The 20,640-nt window shown below is 39.2% G+C and overlaps 3 protein-coding genes across 4 annotated transcripts; 2 read left to right on the forward strand and 1 right to left on the reverse strand.

The window, feature by feature from the left end:
• The first annotated feature begins 1,944 nt into the window (after window positions 1-1,944).
• LOC115399895 (SLC35A4 upstream open reading frame protein-like) lies at window positions 1,945-6,624 on the forward strand. The gene is made up of 3 exons (XM_030107574.1): window positions 1,945-2,016; window positions 3,455-3,553; window positions 5,023-6,624. Exons 1-3 carry the CDS (start codon window positions 2,002-2,004, stop codon window positions 5,215-5,217), a joined length of 309 nt encoding a protein of 102 aa, XP_029963434.1. The 5' UTR covers window positions 1,945-2,001; the 3' UTR covers window positions 5,218-6,624.
• Window positions 6,574-11,369, reverse strand: LOC115399894 (insulin-like growth factor-binding protein 1). The gene is made up of 8 exons (XM_030107573.1): window positions 11,235-11,369; window positions 11,033-11,124; window positions 9,293-9,462; window positions 8,565-8,626; window positions 8,306-8,333; window positions 7,614-7,817; window positions 7,351-7,396; window positions 6,574-6,975 (listed from the first exon to the last, which is right to left on the reverse strand). The coding sequence occupies exons 2-7, from the start codon at window positions 11,104-11,106 to the stop codon at window positions 7,356-7,358; spliced, it is 579 nt and encodes a 192-aa protein (XP_029963433.1). The 5' UTR covers window positions 11,107-11,124; window positions 11,235-11,369; the 3' UTR covers window positions 6,574-6,975; window positions 7,351-7,355.
• Window positions 11,370-14,715: 3,346 nt separating this feature from the next.
• On the forward strand, window positions 14,716-19,429 carry LOC115399165 (tapasin-like). 2 transcript variants are annotated; one of them, XM_030106394.1, is made up of 9 exons: window positions 14,716-14,902; window positions 15,059-15,235; window positions 16,371-16,562; window positions 16,790-17,038; window positions 17,441-17,800; window positions 17,884-18,207; window positions 18,362-18,463; window positions 18,638-18,666; window positions 18,754-19,429. In XM_030106394.1, exons 2-9 carry the CDS (start codon window positions 15,175-15,177, stop codon window positions 18,763-18,765), a joined length of 1,329 nt encoding a protein of 442 aa, XP_029962254.1. In that variant the 5' UTR covers window positions 14,716-14,902; window positions 15,059-15,174; the 3' UTR covers window positions 18,766-19,429. The 2 variants fall into 2 exon arrangements, with proteins under 2 accessions (XP_029962254.1, XP_029962255.1); XM_030106395.1 differs by having other exon boundaries at window positions 15,062-15,235.
• Window positions 19,430-20,640: the final 1,211 nt, after the last annotated feature.

Raw genomic sequence — 20,640 nt, forward strand, 5'->3', positions numbered from 1 at the left:
CCTGTTGAATAATAGATAAAGCCTCAGTCTCAGTGTCAGAAAAGTTCAAGTTATTTATTGTTCTGATGCATTCTAATATATAAAAAAAAAAAACCTGTGATCATGCGGGTCATTTCATAAATGCCTTATGAGAGCTTGTTATCCAGTGTCTCACGTCGAGCTGACCACACGGACATAAATCTACTTGAATGCCCATTTCCCTAAAGCACATCACTGTAATGACTGCACCATAACCTTCCGTGACCTTTCCTTCACGGAGGTGTCCAAAGATTAGTCAGCCAAATATGCCTCAGCCAGAATCGATAACTTCCTAAACCATCAACAGCAGTGACAGGGAGGGACACCTTACCTCCATCGCAGCTTCCAGCTCTGAAAACACCTGCAGTCCAGAGGAGAGTGCAGCCAAGGTATGCAGACTGCTTCATTCCAGCATGAACGGACCATTAAATACCCCGGGCCATATCCGGTTGGCCCTGTGATAACCCAGAATAAAGGAAGGTTAATAGACTCTCTGTCTGGATGAGAGTGAGGATTAACATTTTTCTATGTCCTATAGAGTAACAGAAGAAACTGCTTTACTGTGAATCATTTACATTCTGTAGAAGATTAATCTGTTCAATTTAATCTAAAGCGGAGGCTCTCACACATTGCCCTTTTTTACAGTTTCAGTCTGGTCCTATTACTGTATCACCTGGGAATAAGTCATGTTATCTATCGAGTCTTTAAAGCTTTCTCGACCTCTTTCTCGCCTCTGTGACTCCAGGATCAGTCGTTCAGCGTCTTGACACCCGTCTTCCAGGGTCTCAGGAGGCCACAGGTGAGAGGAGAAGAACGTAGCAGTAAGATCGTGCTGTTGCACTGACAATTATTCCACACACTCCTATTTCTTCCTCCTCGTCTTGTTTTTCTCCACAGACCTGCAGGAAGCAGCAGCTAATTAGACAGAGCGACGACTGTCGGCTTCCTCTGTTATCTCAGAGTGCCAAAAAGGGAAATTTACCAAGTGCACTGAAGATAAAATGTTCAAACAGAGAATATCTTCAAAGGATATCTCATGTGAGATGCAGAGTATCCCCCAATAAGAAAACATGAAAACATAATATATGACACACAAATATTAACTGATTGTTTTATTATTATTATTGTTGTTGTTGTTGTTGAAATTATCATCACTGCTATAGCATTGAAATTCTTGACTACTTCCATTTTCAAATGGTGCCAGCAATATGCATTTGTGGGGTGTCAAAAGAGTTGGATAAATGGTCATGTATTTCACACTGATCTTCTGTTTAAAACAAACAAACAAAAAAAACCCCTCTTAAACCAACATGGGAAATCGTGTTCCTTTTCTTGTCAGTGTGTGTATGAACACATAGAAACCCTCTGTACTCAGATATGAAATAAAAAACAAGTATTGTAGGACAGTAACTCGGTTATTGTTGTTCTCCCTACACACAAACACATTCACACGTGTTTACACAACAAAGTGCCAACTTTGAAAAAAGCATCAAGACAGATTTTAAATATGTTTCACCCCTATTATGAAAAGACCCAGTGACCAGAAGTTGTAGATAAACTACTAAACTTTTAAAATGATAAATGTAATGGCTGCATTCTATCAATCTTGCGCCTGCTGAATGTTAAACATTAGAAAGGTTGGAGATGTGTGTCACCTACCTCCAGCACTGAAGTTGGATGCACCATTTCATTCCTCAAAAGTGCCTGACAGACACATACAATGGCAATATGGCTGTTCTATTCTATTCTATTCTATTCTATTCTATTCTATTTATTCTATTCTATTCTATTCTATTCTATTCTATTCTATTCTATTCTATTCTATTCTATTCTATTCTATTCTATTCTATTCTATTCTTCTTAAATTAAACAGCAGGAGTCTGCACGTTCTGCGAGTGACCACTAGAGGGTAGTAAGCTTCACTTTCCACCGAAAGCAGACGAGAGAGCAGAAGAAGAGGGAGATCAACACTGTAGTGAAGCTATGGCTAACGACAAGGTTGGTGTGAAAGTTTTGGAAAGTTTCTCATGTTAAAATGAAGCTTCTGCTTCATAAAGACGGTTTTTAACTCAAAGTTTAACTCGATGCACAGTTACTAGCTGCGTTAGCTGTTAGCTTAGCAGGCAGGCTAAGGAAGTGTAGCCCCCTCACGCTAGTTAGCTCAACTGTTAGCTTCCATCGTTTAATGAGATTGATTTCCTGAAAGTATGATAAATAGAAGATTTGTGTGGGTTTTTTTTTTTTAAAGTACCTTCGGTGTGGTGCTAATGTCATAAACAACACCGTCACGTTTAATTAGCTAGAGCTAAAATAAAAGATTTGCTAACCCTACGAGCTGAGTGGCGTCAAAAAAGTTTTATGGAAATATTCGTTATAATTTAAATATCTAGTTTTATAAAGCAAACTCACGGTCTTTTTCGTCCTTGCTGTGTCAAACTTAACAAAGACCTATATAGTTTGGAAGTTAGTGATTCTTCTTAATGTGTTTTACAAATGTCACAATAAAGCACATATTGTCGTTGATATTATAATGAAATGTTCAATCATCTTGTAATAATAAGGTTGACATTTTTATTAGTAAACAGATGAAAATGTCACAGATGACACTTTACCATCATATGAAATAGTGAAGTCCACTCTGGCACGATTTCTGTACATACAATTTCTCATTTAAAAAAGACGCATTTTCACGTAAATTACACATACAATTGACATGTAGTTATGTAATAAGAACATTAAAATAGGTAACGTGAGTATTGTCTTTAGTGCAGAAAAACCCTTTAACTTTGTTTTAGATGTTCAAAAACAAGACAATGGTCTGTATATTTTACATGTATTAAAGATTTGATATGAGGATTAGCTGTTGCATTTATCAATTGGATGTTGTTTTTGTTTTTTGCTTTTTTCTGCGTTGTTGAACTCATTTAGAAAAACAAATTCCTTATAGCTGTATTGAAAGACACTCTCTTTAATACAGATGATGTGTGAAACAAAACTGCGTGTCATAATACACTCACAGTCCTCAATCCTGGATACACCTCTTGAGCCACTATTTCATTTTCAATTGCCAGTCACATCAGATAAATTCTGCTGTTCTGTCAGGTCAAAAAGCAGTGGATCTCAACCAGTGGGGTCCAGGACTACCTCGGGGGCCACCAGAGATCAGAGTGGGCCAAAACTTAATACAATTTGAAGAGGATCTATGATGAGCATAGTCTGAAATCAGAAAGGGATTCAAAGCAACCTGACAAGAATGCAATGATAAAAAAACAGCTTAGAGGATTCACTGAGCTTGTTAAATTTGTGCACCACCAATGAAGGCTCCATAAGTTGTTTTTCTGCTTGTTTATATGTGCCTCCTAATATGTGCTAATATGTGTGTGTGTGTGTGTGTGTGTGTGTGTGTGTGTGTGTGTGTGTGTGTGTGTGTGTGTAGAATCCCCTGGACCATCTCAAAGACCTGGTGGAGCTGAAGGACCAGCTAGAAGACATCCAGAAGCGCATGGAGGATGAAATACAAGCTGGGGTTCCTCCTGTAAGTTCCACGCACACAAATACAGATTTGGCCAAAAGTCTTCAGGCTTTTCTCCTGTGTGAGCCCTCATGTTTTGGAGCATTTGTACACTTAAAGGTGCTGTAGGCAGGATTCGGCATCTTTTGACCCATCTAAGATGGCGATTTGAAACCCAGCACAGCCAATCCTGTTGTTTTCTCTGACATCACTCCCTTATGCAAGTTAAAGGAATACTCCACCCAAAAAACGATTTGGCCTCATTTTCTACTCACCCTCATGCTGAGAAACACTCTGGAGCACTTTTTTGACGTTTCAAATGCAGTTGGAGATGTTTGGGGGTTTTCGTGGTCAACAAACAGGGACCGACAGAACCCGACAGAAAAAATGGTCCATAAAATCCACAAAATGTTCCCATTTTCCTTCATACTGCTCGTCCGCTGTAATCCAAGTGTCCTGAGCGCGTAACGTCCATAATTAATTCTTAACGAGGTCATTTAGTACATTTTAAGAGCCCAAACAGGGCGCTCTCATACAGCTCCATTGCATGTCTTTCAGCAGGACACCGAATTCAAAGCTTTAAAACAGTAGCCAATCACTTTTGTGATTGTCCACAGCTCGGTCACTCACAGCAGAATATAAACAGCGGAACTTCTTCTTCTACGCTTGCAATTTAGAAAAGTAGTCGCTGAAAGCGCGCAAGCGTCTGGCTTGGTCTGCCGCGGCTTCCGTAGTTCAGGGTGCGCGTGCAGACATGCAATGGAGCTGTACGAGAGAGCACTGTTTGGGCTCTTAAAATGTACTAAATGAGCTCGTTAAGAATTAATTATGGACGTTACGCGCTCAGGACACTTGGATTACAGCGGACGAGCAGTATGAAGGAAAATGGGAATGTTTTGTGGACTTTATGGACCATTTTTTTTGTCGGGCTCTGTCGGTCCCTGTTTGTTGACAACGAAAATCCCCAAACATCTCCAACTGCATTTGAAACGTCAAAAAAGTGCTCCAGAGTGTTTCTCAGCATGAGGGTGAGTAGAAAATGAGGCCAAATCGTTTTTTGGGTGGAGTATTCCTTTAAGCCCCTCCCATAAGAACGTGCGACGAACGCCCCTCGACCAATCACGGTTAGAGCCTCATGGGCTCTTCTGATTGGTCAAAGATACCTGGAGCGGTCGAGATTCCTTTTCAGGTCAGAACAGAGACAGATGGAAACGCTGCGCCCTCACGGTGGTGCAATTATGCTACACTCCTACAGGATTATCAATGGATACTCTAACATTTAATCCAAAGAAAACACAGGAAAAATTAGCATTGACTAGCAAAATCCTGCCTACAGCACCTAATATGCTTTTATCTGATAAAGTAATGGTTCTATCTTGAGAGGGGACAGGTCATCTGTAATATTGATTTGATGGAATTAAAAACAGTGATCTTGAGACACCAAACTTGTACCTCCAAATAAATGCATTGTTATTCTTCTGTCTCCTCTCCAGGGAGGCAGTCTGCTGGCTTCTCCTTTCTTGAAGGGGTTTCTGGCTGGATATGTCGTTGCAAGGCTACGCTCCTCTGCCTTGCTGGGCGTGGCAGTGGGAACATGCACTGGGATTTATGCAGCGCAAAATTATCAAGTCCCTAACGTGGAAAATACCATCAAAGACTACATGCGCAGCCTGACTGGATCCAAATAAGGAGAAACATAAAGAAGACAAGAAAAAGGCAGATGTCTTTAAGAAGAAGGTGCCATTACATACGGGAACAGATAGTTTTCACCTTCAACACGGATGAATGTCGAAAGTTTCTAAAGTAGCAAACCTTTGAGGACAAATTCAGATTGGACTCTTGAGCTTTAAATCTGTTCAGTTTCAATCTTACATGTGAAATTTGGCTCAGACTTTCTCGAAAGTAATCTTTTTATAAAACCATTTGATCAAGATTTGGTATGGAGTTTAAGAAATTTTCTTTGAATATCTGCTGCCCCCTAGTGGTCAGAAAACCATAATAACAGCCTTAAATAATTTGCACTGTATAAGTTATCACGTTAAACATCTCAAGTGAGGAAACTCTGCAGGTACAAAGATATTATACATAGATCTGTAATTTTTCTAACTTTTAAGATGAGAATTCAAGTATTTCACTGAGGGAACACAGGAAGCTGATTATAAGATGCATGCCATATTGATCATAGTTTCCAATGGTCTTGGGGATTTTAGAGTATTTTTGTGTCAAGTTGACATTGAGAGTGCCTCCTCTAGTGTGGACTCCACATTATCATCTCATGCTGTGTGTGCAATGACCTTTCCCTGATGGGACTGGGATACCTTTTTTTTTCAGATGCTGGAAACCACATGTTTTGCACAGTGGGAAGTTCAGGGATCGAAATATGTTACATTTCTTACTTCTCTGTTTTTGTCAGAATCTATCAAACGGCAAGAATGGGCTGTGAAATGTGGTGTTTGCATGCGTTTGAGGTTGTCTTTTTCCAAATGAGAGCTCTTTGTTGCTGCAGGACACTATTGTACAGAATAATACCAAAACACTCCAACTTTCAAAGATTAAAGGACAATATTTCCCCAAATGACACTCTGCTATAATGACAACTTATACTGCTTTTGCACAAATGACCGAACAGATTTCTGTGTAAGAAATCAAACTGCACTCAAATTATTGTCGGAAATGATGTTGCACTATTGATATTATTTTGCTTCCTTTAAGCAGCAGTAATCGTGCTGTGAAAGACAGAAGCTTTGAGAAGACCCATGTTTGAGGTACTGATGATGTTGGTTGTAACTGGAACCCAGAAACTATTTGTGCCTGTTGACAATCATTGTGTGTCCATCTTTGTTTTGCATGGCCTAGGTTTAGTTGAAAAGAATTTCCTTTTTCTTTTGTCTTTGCATGTTTTTTGGGGAGTTGCCATAGTTTTTGCTGAAAACAAACTCAGTCGATGGTGCTTTGTGGTCATTACTTGTTTTTGCGACGCGATAACATTCAACTTGACTTTACAGAACATCCACACTGTGAGACAGATTGAAATAAAAACCACACTCTGTCACCACTCAGTTTATTTCAAATAAAATGGGAAAACTTGCCTAAAACATCCAGATTGTGTCCGAATATCTGTCACTACTCAAATCTAAAAGAAACACCCCAAAAAAAAATCATTTTTTAGTTTGCTTCTATTTGCTACATGCACTTTATTCTTTTCATTTTCTCTCCTTTTGACAAACTTGAACATAGAAAGTAAGCTTACTGAGCAACTGTTAGCATATCTTCAAATCTTTGACTTTTAAAAGCCACTGAATATAGTAATTGGTCAAAAGACAGGATATATAGTTGCAGTAAATAGATGATAGCAAGCAGTTTAATAATTGATCAGCAATATGTTTGGTTATGCAAGTTGCAACTTTTAATTCTGAGTTGATCAGATATGTGGCAGCTTCAGTGACCTAGAGAAAGAGAGAAAATAGGGTTACTCATAGTTTCAATACATCACCTCACCAAGTGAGGTTCATTATCAACTTTCAATGATTACAAATGGTCAAAATCGAAGACAAATTATACATTCCAGAGAAGCACTAGTACAGATCGCACTGAGGTTTTGTTCGTTATTCCTATAGTCATGGCAGAGATATGTTTCAAAATAATCTTAATCTGTTTTATGAGATAAAATTTAACCAAAAAAAAGATGATCAATATATTTCAGTTTATATAATAAATCAAGTCTGATATACACTGTGGGAAAATGAATGTACATGTTGTGTTCTGATTAATATTATACCCCTACATATTTCCACAGAGGAACAGTAATTATATTTACTCACCACATTTATTCTGCAGCCTTAAGCACAGGCAGCGCAGCACGAACACCTACAAAGACAGATATTTGATTTTTAGTTGCTTTTTGGCTTCAAATAATTGAATGTTCATGCATGTTGAATTTAGCAGAATTGAAACCAAACCATAAAACATTTGTGCCAAAATATGACATTTTATAGCTAAAACTAATATCTGCACTGTACATCATTTCTTAAAAAAAATTTAATCTCTAAATAATGAAGATTTTTTTCAAAAGCAGGTGTCCTACCAGTGAAGCCGCAGCTGGCCGGTCCCCTTGTCACCGTTCCGGGGATCTGCTCCCCAGTCAGAGGCTTCACACACCAGCATTCTTCGTTCAAACACTGCTCGACCTTGTACAGACCATTCTGGTCACACTTGGGGTAGAAACCCGGCACCGGCAGGGTCTTCTGACCTGCACGCTCCTGCTGGCAGGTGGTCAGGGGGACAGGTTCTGCAAGAACAGTGGAGGCAAGCTTTATCAACACAGAATTAAAAAAAAAAAAAAAAAAAAAAAAAAAAAAAAAAACAATTGTGTGTTTGTGGCTTAAAGGTATAATGGATGATGTTTTAGCCAATTAATGGCGTGATGCGAGTCTTAACTATTGGTCCTCCAACATGTCAATCACGCTGGAGAAATGCTTGCATAACGCCGTCAAGCGCTCGTAGGAGCAGCAGAGCAGGTAGGATGGTCTGGCGCATGCGCGTTTTTCAAAAAGCGAGTAACAGACGTTTGGCTTTGACTTTTTCGAGAAAATCATCCATGATACCTTTAATACTATAAGTTTCAAAAAAAATAATGTTTTTTTTTTTTTTTGGAAGAAATATCTATACTATGACCTGGTGTGAATACTTCTTGTATGTCTGAAAGTGGACGAGCAGCGACAGGAAACATACTTGCAAATGCATAATCACAACATTTTAATTATGTTTAAGATATACCTTTCTTGGTACCGTCCGAGGAAGACTCCTGCAAAACAATCAATTTATATTGGTGAAACAAAAATAATTTACAAGTCATAAGCAAATAAACTGACATTACTAATGAAATTAAAATAAGTATTAAATTATGAAGTTTATGCTATGATTCTGAAATCCACACCTTTTTAAATACCTACTGTATATTGTTATCTATTCCAAGGGATAATGTAAGATTAAAGGAAAAAAACTAATTTAACGGTAGGATTTTGTGTGTTTTTACCTCATCCATCAAATCTGTCATCAGGGAGTTGATGGGCATCTGCATGCGCACAGGAACAGCAGCTACAGAGGGAAAAACCACACAGGTGAGAGAAAGGTCGTAATAATGCTTTCACATCTGAAAAATGCTTAGATACTTATATTTAAGGGAAAATGCGGAGCTACTTAGGACGTGTCCTGACCTGCCAGCCTACACATGAAGCACAGTTTATTCCAGACATGGACGAAAAAAATCAGGATGTTTCCTATAACTACTGATTATTTTACCAGTTGCTCAACAGGTTGCTAACAAATGAATTACACTTTCCTGGTTCACTCTATCAAATGACTGATTTTTATGGCTTTTTAATAGAATATAAAATGTTGATTGACATAAAAGCTAGAAGCATAAACTGAAAATGAGTGAGAGCAACATGTCAAGGGCGTACCTATTCTTCACTATTTATTGAAAAATAATTTGCTTAATTTCCAACAGTAGAAATATAAGCTAAACATTTAACTCCTCTTTTCAGGAAAGCATTGAAGTCAGAACTAAAGTACATCCAGCAGTGCAAAAAAAAAAAAAATAATAATAAAAATAAATAAATAAATAATAATAATCACATCATCATGGAATTTTTTTTTTCAAACACTTTAAAGTTTGAGAATCTCTGGTTGATTCTATTCAGTAACCGAAAACAACATATTGACAGAAAACTGTCTGTGAAGCCTTGAATTTGTGGCCCTCACCGGATCTGGGCCTGCCCATCTGCACCCTGATCTCGTCATTCTTTTCCTGCAGAGATTTGATGTCTCCCCTCTGGCTGATGAGGAAGTAGGCGATGGCAGCCTGACCCACGATCAGCACACAGGCCAGCAGGGTGATGCCGGCCACCTTGTACGCTCGTCCCGAGCGGGCGCTGGAACAGAGACGCAGGGAGAGGAGCTGAGAACGATACTTTTCAAAGGATGCAGTGATAATGCTAGAATTTTCTTTATTGAAAAATAAACCTATTGCCTACTAAAGGTTTGAGTCCTATAAATAATGACAAGCTGATGTGTGTAAGGTGATGTATGTAAAGCTACAACACTGTACAACACTTCTGCTTTGGCTATTTATAAAAACAGAAACACTATTTTATTTAAAAAAAAAAAAAAAAAGACGGTCACTAAATAAAACCCAAGATTGAGATATCCAGTTTTTATGACTTTTGATTTGTTCATTTTTGTTTATTTATTTCACAGTACTGTGAGTATGTGTTGTTCATTACATTCCCAAAGCTCAAGAGCAGATGGAGCCTGTTTCATATGAAACAGGATGTGTGGTCAAGGTATGTGAAAAGCAAATTTGGTGAGCGATGGCATCATCTGTAGTCAAACAGACTCCTCCAGGATCAGTTGCATCTGGGGTTTTATTTGTAGTTACATTTTGAGTGGCAAAAGTCCAAATCCAAAGCAACCAACATAATCATGTTGGACTAAATCAGCCCAATACGAACACATTTTTCATACCCCAAAGTAAAATTCAAGATAACTGTACAATTTAATACAATTATGTTTTAAGACACAAATCATTTTTGTAACGTTTTAAATAAAGTCTATATTTTCCAATTGAAATATAAATGAATTAATGATGTGTTCAAAACCTCAACTGAGCATCACTGACAATCACAGATTAGCTTCAAATATTCTGTTATACCTACATGTATTGTGAAACATTGTAAGATCTTTATTAAGGACTCACTTAAAGGGATTTTACCACATTACACTGACTTAAAATCATTTTTGTGCTTCAGATGGGACTTCAGCATAAAAATTCCAAACCCAAACGTTCAATAATAATGATTTTTAGATACGGCATTGACAATATTCAATCGCTCCTCTCACCCAAAAAGCACATTATGGTTTGTAACTTGCACTCAATTCAACATTAAATCAAAAGGTTCAGAGAGCAAGGTGTCCATGCTGATAAGGGCTGTGACTGCGGAAATGATCAGGTTACATTGAAAATTAAAGCTTAATATTTTGAAAATAATACTTTTCTTCAAAGTAAAATTTTTAAATGGACTTCACTGTGTTTTATGCTAAGTCCAGCCAGGTTGTTCTAATATTCTTCAGTAGGAAGTTGTTGACCTGATTTGTGATTAGTATAAATGTTAAGGTGTATCCACACTGACACATATTTTGACACCACCACCCCACAAAAGTTTATTTGAAGTAGGTTCTAATGTGTTAGTATATCTCAATGTTTTAGTCGATTTCATAACATTAACTTTTATTCTTCTATAGCTACAGAATTGGATTCTTCACTTTCACTTTTTAAAAACTAAGTTTTTTTGTTTGTTTTTTTGTTACAGTCGACAGTCTAGTTTACATTGTCACACACACGGATGTTTCTATTAAATTAATGATTACCTGACTCTCACACGCATTTCTGAGTTTTATAATTCCTATAACACATCTGTTGTAAATATAAATACTAAATCTCACCTCGGAGTCTCGACGTCCACGTTGGTCTGCTGGGAGGGAGCCCTCATCAGGCGCTGGGTATCAGGGTCCGACATCTTCACACGCGCGCACACCTGGATCAACACGCAAGCACCTCGATAAACACACTCCTTTCAGGATAAACTCACTGAAATTAGACAACAGGTGCATGTCATTAAGGAACGATTTAAATTAGATTTTATACCTTTTTTGAAAAAGATCAGGTTAGGCTGGCAGAAGTTTCTTCTTGTTAATGGCCGAATCCAGTGAAGTTTGACCTTTATTGGTAAGAGGAAACAGGGAACTGAAATTTAATGACAGCGAAATAACTGTGAAGGATTATCTGACCAATCACATCGAGTCCTGACGGGATTGTTCCAAACTTGATTTTTGATTGGTTGCTTCTGCTGACGCATCATGCGTTGCCAGGAAGGTGAAACAGTGTGTGGTCGAGGACTTGACTCAAAAAGCTGTTTTACCCACTTTACACCACAGAATACACAAATAAGTTCCATAATTAGAATAATACAGCAAGTAACGCAATTTCAACAGTTTCATGTTTTTGCAACTTTTAGTTTAAACAAATTTAGCCATTTTTGTTTTGTCAGAGCATTGTCAATTTCTCTTAAACCTCTGCCATTATCAATAAAAGCAAACTATTAAACCATACAAGTGCCAATTTGTCACCTCTAGTTGCCAGATAAGTTTTTTTTTTCCACCAAATTAAAATCAGATAACTGGTTGCTGGTCCTAATTCAGTTTATATCATCATACATACAGTACATGCATTCAGAAAGACATGGGAAAATCCATGTGAACAATGACTTATTAGCAGCATACAGCAGGAAAGTTGAAAATTTTAGAGAGTTTCCAGAAGTTTATGGAGCAGCACTCAACCCTCTCAGCTTCTGTCCGTATACATGAGAAAGAATATTTCCTGACAATGTATGCCAGCCTCACTGTAGGTAAAGTAAAAACTGCCTGTCGTTACTAATGAGTAAAGAGTCACTCAGAAAGGTAAACAGGACTCGGTACAATCAAGCATTTAACAATAATTTTTATTTCACAAGCATTACGGGATTTCATGTGTATGTGGGCTTATAAAGATGATGATGAATTCTTTATTATTTAAATCCTTTTTGGGAGCTAAATGACTTATTTTAGGAAATGGGACTTTCCCAACTGCTAGTCTGCCACTCGTAATGAATAAAACATTTGTTTATATTATCATGATATTTAAAATCAAAGAGATGTTTTCTATTTATGAAAATTAGGAATCATTGAATAGCTTCTGTTAATTATAAACTCTGCTATTCAGTAGTGTTCCGTGAATATTATTGGTTCTTTTAGCTGAAATAAAGATCTCTATAAGTTAGGAGTTTTTTTTTTCACTGATTAATTACGATGGAACAGATTCTTAGATCATGAAATTGAAAGAATGTTTATTTGTCTTGACATGCTGTTTGCAGGTTTTTTGTTTGTTTGCTTTTTTTCTAGCAGAGTTGCCACCAAAGAGGACACAGTCATTAAGGTAAAGTAGTTTTATAATACTGTGTTGGAAAAAAAATAAAAACAATGCCGTCTGTTGTTTGACCCTGAATCTACCATTAAATACTATCCTGCTTCCAGAAAGCAGAAAAAGCACAACAGAGTGTGCTAAAACAACAGATTACTTTATCGTTGATCATTCACAAGTAAAGACAACAAATCGGGGGATTAACAAGAGGAAGTGAGAATTCAAAGGAAACAACTGTCTGTAGAGACACGCATCATATACTAAATCGGAGGCCAGGACAAGATGATGTAAATACAAAACCTTGTTTATTATTGGGTTTTAGCTGTAATTGTTTAAATCTTTCCTCCTCCACTCATATTGTCTCAAAGATACTTGAGACAGATACTGAAAGATAGTAATTTGCTTGCCTTTATTTGCTGTCTACAGTCAATTTAACACTTCAGTAATTTCTAAAAAAAAGTGAAACCATTTCAACAGTTCCTGTCAATAGTTCGAAAGTGAAAAACATTGAAATCATACTCTCCAGGAAAGTGAAAATAATGATTAAAATTTAGAAGACTGGAACATACTGTCTAAAAGCTAAATGATATTTGATACTTGCACTTTAATTCTAAACCACAAGAGTTTAAAGGTATTCTTGGAGTCTATTATTCAGTACATTTATTGGGATTTATCTTTTTGACCAAAAAAAAGAGATTCTTTACTATTTGGAAATGTGTTACTGATCAAAATAAGATTTTTCAATATTGGTGCTTTCTGATATCATAAAAACAGACATATTTTATGGAAGTTTAGGAACCCCCACAGAGAGCGGACACTGGGCCATATCAGGAACAATATGGTGGAATCCCCCTAACAGAAACTTGATTGTTGTCATAGGTTGTGCCTACAAAGGGGTTTCCCAGCAATATGTGACGTTATAAGGGAGACTTCTCGAAATTAATACAGTGGCTACAACTATTGTATGGAAAATCATGAAATGCTAATTCAAAGACATGAGGTTACCGTGGCCAGGAGAATGTACTCTATACCCTTTTGCTGTAACCATAACTTCACAAGTCAGTAAAATTCAACAAAACACAGAAAAAGAAATCTTTCTGGCATTGTTGGAGTTGGTTGTTGAGGTTTTGCCAGTTAAATAGTTTTATTCTTGGGAGTCCGTTCTCTCTGTTGCTGTACTTCATACTTATTGATGCTCAACACATTGCTAGAGAGAGAGGGTATGAACTGCTGTAAGGAAAGTCCCTGGACTCTATCAGGGTGCATCTGGAATGAAATGGGCAGGAATGTTACTCTAAGAAACCACAAGATGACAGCACATGCTGGCAAAACCTGTCTGTGTGGGTGTGTGTGTGTTTTAGTGCCACTTTGTTTAATAATCCAGCCATCCAGGGTCAATAACTTGAAACTTATCTCGTCCCACCCCCTCCCTCCATCCGCAATTCTTTCACCAATCAAACTGCCTGCTATTTGGCACGTTTGAATACAAAGAGGTTGTTTGAGTCTAACAAAAATGATCAAAGGACTGAAAGATTAAATGAAGCACAAGAAAGAATAAAATTACATATTCAGGTCCACCTTTCATTGAGATAAAATGTTTAAAGTCAATGTTAATGTGATTTTCCCATAATTAACTTCTTGTGTGGAAGTATGAGGAAACACTTATGCAAATTCACTACAAAGACTATCCTGCAGAAAAAAGCAGTAAGAATCGTCCACAAGTTCAGCTTCTGTAAACGCCCCTCTCGGCCTTTTAGTAACATACAGTGGAAGTTTCCTTTCCCCAAACTTCTGCAGACAACTTCACCAGATCAACAACAATATCAAGAAGCTTAGATGCTGGATTAAAAAGTTTTTCTGTGATTTTGGTCATGGATTCATGTTGTGTGTAGCCTTATTTGGAAAAGAGTGCGCATGCATGGGCTTAAAATCAGCAACTTTCGTGGATGGAGCGACAGCGAGTCAATCGTTTGCATTTGATTCATATTCCAGGCAAATTTAGGCTTCAAGTTGCTTTATCCAACCAGAAACCTAATATAGATGCTACTTGTTGTATGCCCATTTGAATAAAAATCCAAGGAATGAACCGTATTTTCATGGGGAACAAAAAAATCATGCTTCCGGTATTCTCGCTTTTATTTTGAAAGGCCTCATATCAACTTCCGGTCCTGAGAGCGGAGGAGTCGTACAGTGAAAAGGGACGGTCGCGACAGTGGAGGTCTGTCTTGGCGCAAAGATCTGAGCAAGTTTTCAGAAGGAGCCAACTTATGATTTTCTTCTCCGTCACTGAAACTGGTCCGACGAGGAACTATAATTAAAGGTCCGCCGGGCGGAACGGTGTCGAACCAATGACTTGAGTGAGTGTTGCTGGGTGACAGACGAAGGTTTTGAAAACGAAAGTGACACTACATCAAATTTTCAATACATTTCTGAATCTTCATATCGTTCTGGCGTGTTTGCATTAGCATTCCTGGTGAGCCATCACTTCTATATTGATCTTTTTAAATCCACAGCAGATCAGCGAGTGTGAAAGTGAAAGTGAAGTGAGCAGCAGGGGAAAACCAGCCTCTTCTACATCATCTTTTATCCTGTGTGGCATTACCTGATAGAAGAGAGGAGAGGGAACATCATGGACAAGTTTTACTCTATTTATCTTATTTCCCTGCTAGCCTTCACGTGCCTCTGTCAAGGTAGGTCTGTCACTCTGTTGTTGCACTTCAGACACATTTAGTAAAGGGAGTTTAAAGCATAAATGATAGTAAAGGTGTTATGCACTTTAATACTTCATGTAGTTTTCGGCTTGTAAATATCGTAATGTTCATATTTTGTGTGCCATGTAAGGGCCGTTTTTATCAGAAAGTCGAGATACTTAGTGTGACTTCTTCAATAATGTGTTAGTTGCATGTAAGTCCCCCTTTTCCAAGAGTTTCTTGAAAGACACAAGTTTCTCTGTGGAGTCTGGCGTGAATCGCTGTCTAGTGATCTCGGCTGCCGCCTGGTGGTCAGAGTCGGTATTGCACACAGACATAGTTTGACCCTTCATCGAAACTGAAACTTGATTGGTTAAAAAAAATTGGATTCAATTAATGTGTTTACAGAAGAATCGTGAAAAATCCTGAGATTTTGGGTTGACTTATGTTGTTGAAATTATTTGATATTGTTTCGTTGTGAAAGGTGTTTTGATTTTCTGTAAAAGAGGCAGATAAATTAAGATTATTTTTCCTTCTGAACTTTCATATTTGACTTTAACACATCAGTGATTATTACAACTGTGTTATTTGGTATGTTTAATAGACAATGATTTCCATGTTTATTCATGATTCTGTCTGAATCTTCATCACATGATCATTTGTTGAGACTCATTTTTTGTGCTCCAAGTTTAAAGAAAAAAACTTTCCCATGTCTTCAGTCAGGAATTGACCAAATTATGGAGTCAAACTTATGTTAAAAAAACATTTGTACTTCACAAACACATTTTGGGTTTCAAGATATTTCTTAAGAAGACTCAAAAATCTACAAATATAAATGCAGAAAAGTTTACAAACACTTTTAGGCAAAAAAATGCTTTTTCCAAACTTATTTTGATAGTATTTTAATGTACATTTGATTTTCCATATTTATCTGTCCACTGAAAAAGATTCTTGTGACAAGAAGCATTTTTATCTGAATTCTTCTGAGCACCTTCAGTCTGTGTGAAAGTGCCTGAACTCCAAAGAAAAGATCAATTAATTGTAGAATATGACGCAGCAATTCAATCAAATTTCCTCTCAGGATTCCCCTTGATGTTTCCACTGCTATTCATTTGGAATCCTCTCCCTGCTTAAGTTTGCAGCAGCAGCTGTCCGGTGTTGGAGTGCTGGTTTATGCTGGACAAAGCAGGTGGAGGAGGAGGACTAACTGGAGCTCCAAAGCAGGAAAAATCCCTCTTTTATGTCCAAAGAGACGCACACAGCCACAGAGCAGAGTCTCAACGTGCTCCACCTGACATCAACCCCGAAAGAATCTACTCTGTCAGCGGTGAGTCCACATGCTTCATCCAGTAGCTGGAAAGACTCATTTCTTGATATTTGACTGTGGTTTTGGTGTCTGGGCCACATGGTGGGATTGAGGTTTCCGCTGTTGTCTGCCAGCAAGAAGATTTCTGCTTTCATTCTAGGTCTGGTGGTCTTTATGTGGAGAGTTTGCATGTTGTCCCTGTGTGTGTACTGTGGTACTGATATTTCCTGATGTTCTGTTTTCCTCAGACCCAGCAGCCACTCTCTGCCACGACTCTCTCAACCCTCCCAGAGGCTCTGTGGAGAAGCCCCAGTGTGAGATCAACTCCTTTGTGCCCCAGGCCGCCACCCTGAAGTGGACCGAACCGCTCACAGAGTCTGCAATCAGCCCCGTTTACCTGCAGGCTGACTGGTTGTCAGTTTCCTATCTGGGCCTTCATTCACAGCTTGGTGGTGCCACGATCCTGCGAGCACCCACAGGATCCAAAGACACCAATGGTAATGATTTCTGACTCAGCAAGTGGCAAACATCACATACTGTCTCTGACCATGGGAGGATTCAAACAGTAGAAGTTCAAGCAGAAAAAAAAAAATCCTGTTTTCTAAACAAACATCTAAGAAAAACTCTAAAGGTTTCCTCCACGCTTGGATTATTTTGGAAATTTCAAAATAAGTGAAAATGACAAAGTCAAAAGCTTTGAAAGAAACAGTCTGATGTGAAACCACAATATTGAATTGACACAGAATGTTTGATAATTCCACTGCGCTTCCAGATCCAGATGCTGAGGCCCAGCAGTGATCAATGTGTGGATGGGAAGCAGAAAAGCTTCGAAAAAGCTGTTTTCAGCTCAAGCAACATGTTGACTTTGCTCTTCTTTCTCTGGCTGCATGTTTCCTCAGTGGCCCTGAGCGTGAGCAGTAAAACTCTGTCGGTCACGTCCAGACTCGGGGAACCGGTGCTGTTGGACTGCGGCTTCTGGGCCGATCCTTCCTCGCCTCTGTCCGGGACGGGTTTTGCGGTGGAGTGGCGGTACCAGTTCAGAGGCAGCGGACGGCTCGTGCTGGCCTACGACGGCAAGACGGACCGCGTGACCGAAACACGAGAGGGGGAAGCCACTCTGGACTTTGAGGCTTTGCAGCAGAAAGGAAATGCGTCCCTGATCCTGCGGGAGGCGGAAGTGCAGCACTCTGGGACATATATCTGCACGGTGTATCTGCCGTACCTGCTGGCTCAGGTGGCGGTGGAGCTGGAGATCATAGGTGAGCAAAATGATGTGTGCTCTTCACGGTGACGAGTGGCGAGTTTGAGGAGAAAGCCAAACGATCTGCTCTCTTCCCTCCAGAACCCCCCTCCCTCTCCTTACAGCCCTCCCCTCTGGCCCTCGCTGTCCCCGGTCAGACGCTCAGCGTCCAGTGTGAGGCGTCTGGCTTCGCGCCGCTCTCCCTGGACCTGAGCTGGGAGTTTCAGGGTGCTGATGGGAAGCGCAGGTCCCTGGGATCAGGCGGTATGACGGGCCACAGGCAGGCCTGGGACGGCACCTACAGCCAGAGCAGCCGGCTGGAGCTCCACACGTCCCAGCTGGACCTGGGCAGGGGAGGGGAGCTGATCTGTGTGGCGCTCCATCCTGGAGGCACGGCACGGGCCAGCGTGAGCCTCAGTGTCATCGGTAATCAAATTTAACTTAACCACTTTTTTCAGCTATTATTTGGTGGAGTTTTTAGGCAACCTGTCAGAGTCCGAGACCTGACCGACACCAGTTTTGAGACTGAGACCAGTCTCGAGTACCACAACACAAATGGATGAAGTGTTTGTCTTCCCAGGGTTCACTTCTCCCTCCATTGAGGACTCCATGGCCATGGTTGGCGTGGCGCTCGTGCTCTACGGCCTCATCAAGGTTGTGTGGTGGAGTCTGAGCAGCTCAGGTCAGAATGAAGTGTGAAAGAATTCATTTAAAGCCAGTCACTTCTTTGAAATTGTCTAAAGTTTGGTCCAGAACAACAAGAATCCTGAAAGAAGTGAAATGAAAAGAAAACAGTCAAAGATTGGACGTGTTCTCTTTTGTATGTGACCTTGCTGTCTGGTCTGTCTCTCTGCAGGCTCAGCTGATGCTGACAAACAAGAAAAGGTAAGTTCTGAGCACAAACACATCACTATTCTCACTCCTTCGTGCTCATGTTAGATATATTCTATAGTTTTCTCTCTCCGTCCACAGAAAGACAAGTGAAGATGGGAAGTCAGCAAATTGAAAACAACATTTGAATCTGTTGTAAGGAGCTTCATCAGAGGCTGTCGGAGCGTCGATGCTCATTTTTTATCTGCTCCTTCACAGTCATCTTCAAATGGACTTTTTTTTCCGCACACATGCAGTGAATAATGAACTTCAGTCAGTCTTTTGTTCACTGGATGTTTTCACATCTTGAGGATACTGTCAAAACTAGATGCTGTTAGGGACTTTTTTCTTGCAAAGCTTTCTCCTCAATGGAAATCCAAATCTTTTTGGGAGTGGTACTGTGCTTGCTTCCTTTCTCTCTTTACAGCTTGTTTTTTGTCACAAACACTGGAAAAGTGTGCTGAATGTGAAGTAATCCTTTAAACCAGCTTCACTTTGTTTCATTAGATCCTCGCTTCTGTTTCCAGGAGCCAGATATCTGTCAGAGTCTGAATAGAAACAGCTCAATCAATATAAAGTCTGGATGGGATAAAACAACTCATTTGATCTGCTTTAGCAACAACAATAAATCTCATTTTGATGTGTTTTTAAGTCCTGTTTTATGTGTGTGTGTTTCATCCGCTCTCATTAGAAATCAGGATCTAGACTAAAGCAGCATTCAACTTTGATGCAAAAAGTTAAAATGCTGGAGGGAACGTTCAATAAAAGAATACCAATATTTGGACTGTTTCAAAAAGCATTTTATTTGGAATTTCTCAGATAATTGTCTTTGTGTTGTGCCTCTGTAAAATACCAGATTGTATCACCTGTGATGTGAATACTGCCAGCACAAACCTGGATTACTGGATAGAAAGGAAAACATTCTGAATTTGAAGTGACTGCTTAAACATTCATTCCAGCACAGCTCAGCACCTCTGCTCTAAAGCTGACATAAAAACATCTCCACCTACCAATTCAGAAAGAACTGATATCAAAGGAAAGATAACACTCAGACACTTCACTTCAACTCTTCCCACCACAAAAACAAATGGCTGGTCTCTTCTCTTTTCCAATGACCAGAGGATGGGCAACTTGGGGTCTGTTTTAACACAGGCACTTGGTGAGTTGTACATTATTTTGCAGCTTAGTATCCATTAGTGTCATATACAAATACAGAAAGCATATATATATATACGTCCAAAGTCCTAAGATAGTCAGTGTAATGGCAGTTTAATAAAGTGCATCAAATGGAGATCTCTTGGTGGTCTCAATGTATTAAGTCACTAAAGTAACAGGGTGAGTTCTGCCCTCGCAGGGGCGTGCAAATTTCTAATAACTATCCGCCATGTTCACTCCCAGGAACCTTGACTGCACCCAGCCAGAGGCTGGATACGGGAAGACTCCCCAGAGTGCCCGCAGCTGCTCAGCTAAGATGATCAGGAAAAATAAATTCTAAAACAAAGCACTCGCAGTTCCTCACATCTGAGAGCTACGGTTAGTATTAACAAGTAAATCTAAGCATTACAAATCAATTTAGCATGTACTCATTAGAAATTTCCATCACAATTGGCAACAAGTTTTTATTACAATCTTAGAACTTTGGACATGATTTTACAAACACGAACATGCTGTAGGGACATGATGTAAAGGAAAAGCGATCATCACATAGCCAGTTGTTCGGAGAGGCTGCAGGGTGCAGCAGCTCGAGTGTTCCTACAATTTTGTTGACAATGCTGAAAGCATAAAAGAAAAAACTTTAGAGAGAAAAAAAAAAAGTAAGGATCATACACATAACCCTAATGGTTCAATCAAAATCATTATTTGTTCGGTAACTTTGGTTTATCTTAAAACGTGATTTATTTAATTTTGTTTAACAATACTGTAACACGCCCATGATCGTCAAAGGAATCACACAGAGGTTGTCAATCAAAACGCCGGTTTGTTACTTCC

This window comes from Salarias fasciatus, chromosome 13 (genome assembly GCF_902148845.1).
Source record: "Salarias fasciatus chromosome 13, fSalaFa1.1, whole genome shotgun sequence".
Classification (NCBI taxonomy): Eukaryota; Metazoa; Chordata; class Actinopteri; order Blenniiformes; family Blenniidae; genus Salarias; species Salarias fasciatus.

Bases quoted from the DNA above. Each gene is read 5' to 3' on its own strand.
- LOC115399895 (XM_030107574.1), top strand. The intron at 3,554-5,022 runs GTAAGTTCCACG...TCTCCTCTCCAG, and splicing joins TACAAGCTGGGGTTCCTCCT to GGAGGCAGTCTGCTGGCTTC.
- LOC115399894 (XM_030107573.1), bottom strand. From the start codon at position 11,106: ATGTCGGACCCTGATACCCAGCGCCTGATGAGGGCTCCCTCCCAGCAG. The intron at 9,463-11,032 runs GTGAGATTTAGT...TCTCTGTTCCAG, and splicing joins GTGGACGTCGAGACTCCGAG to CGCCCGCTCGGGACGAGCGT. The intron at 7,397-7,613 runs GTAGGACACCTG...CTGTCTTTGTAG, and splicing joins GGCCAGCTGCGGCTTCACTG to GTGTTCGTGCTGCGCTGCCT.
- LOC115399165 (XM_030106394.1), top strand. From the start codon at position 15,175: ATGGACAAGTTTTACTCTATTTATCTTATTTCCCTGCTAGCCTTCACG. The intron at 15,236-16,370 runs GTAGGTCTGTCA...TCCCTGCTTAAG, and splicing joins CTTCACGTGCCTCTGTCAAG to TTTGCAGCAGCAGCTGTCCG. The intron at 18,464-18,637 runs GTCAGAATGAAG...GTCTCTCTGCAG, and splicing joins GTGGAGTCTGAGCAGCTCAG to GCTCAGCTGATGCTGACAAA.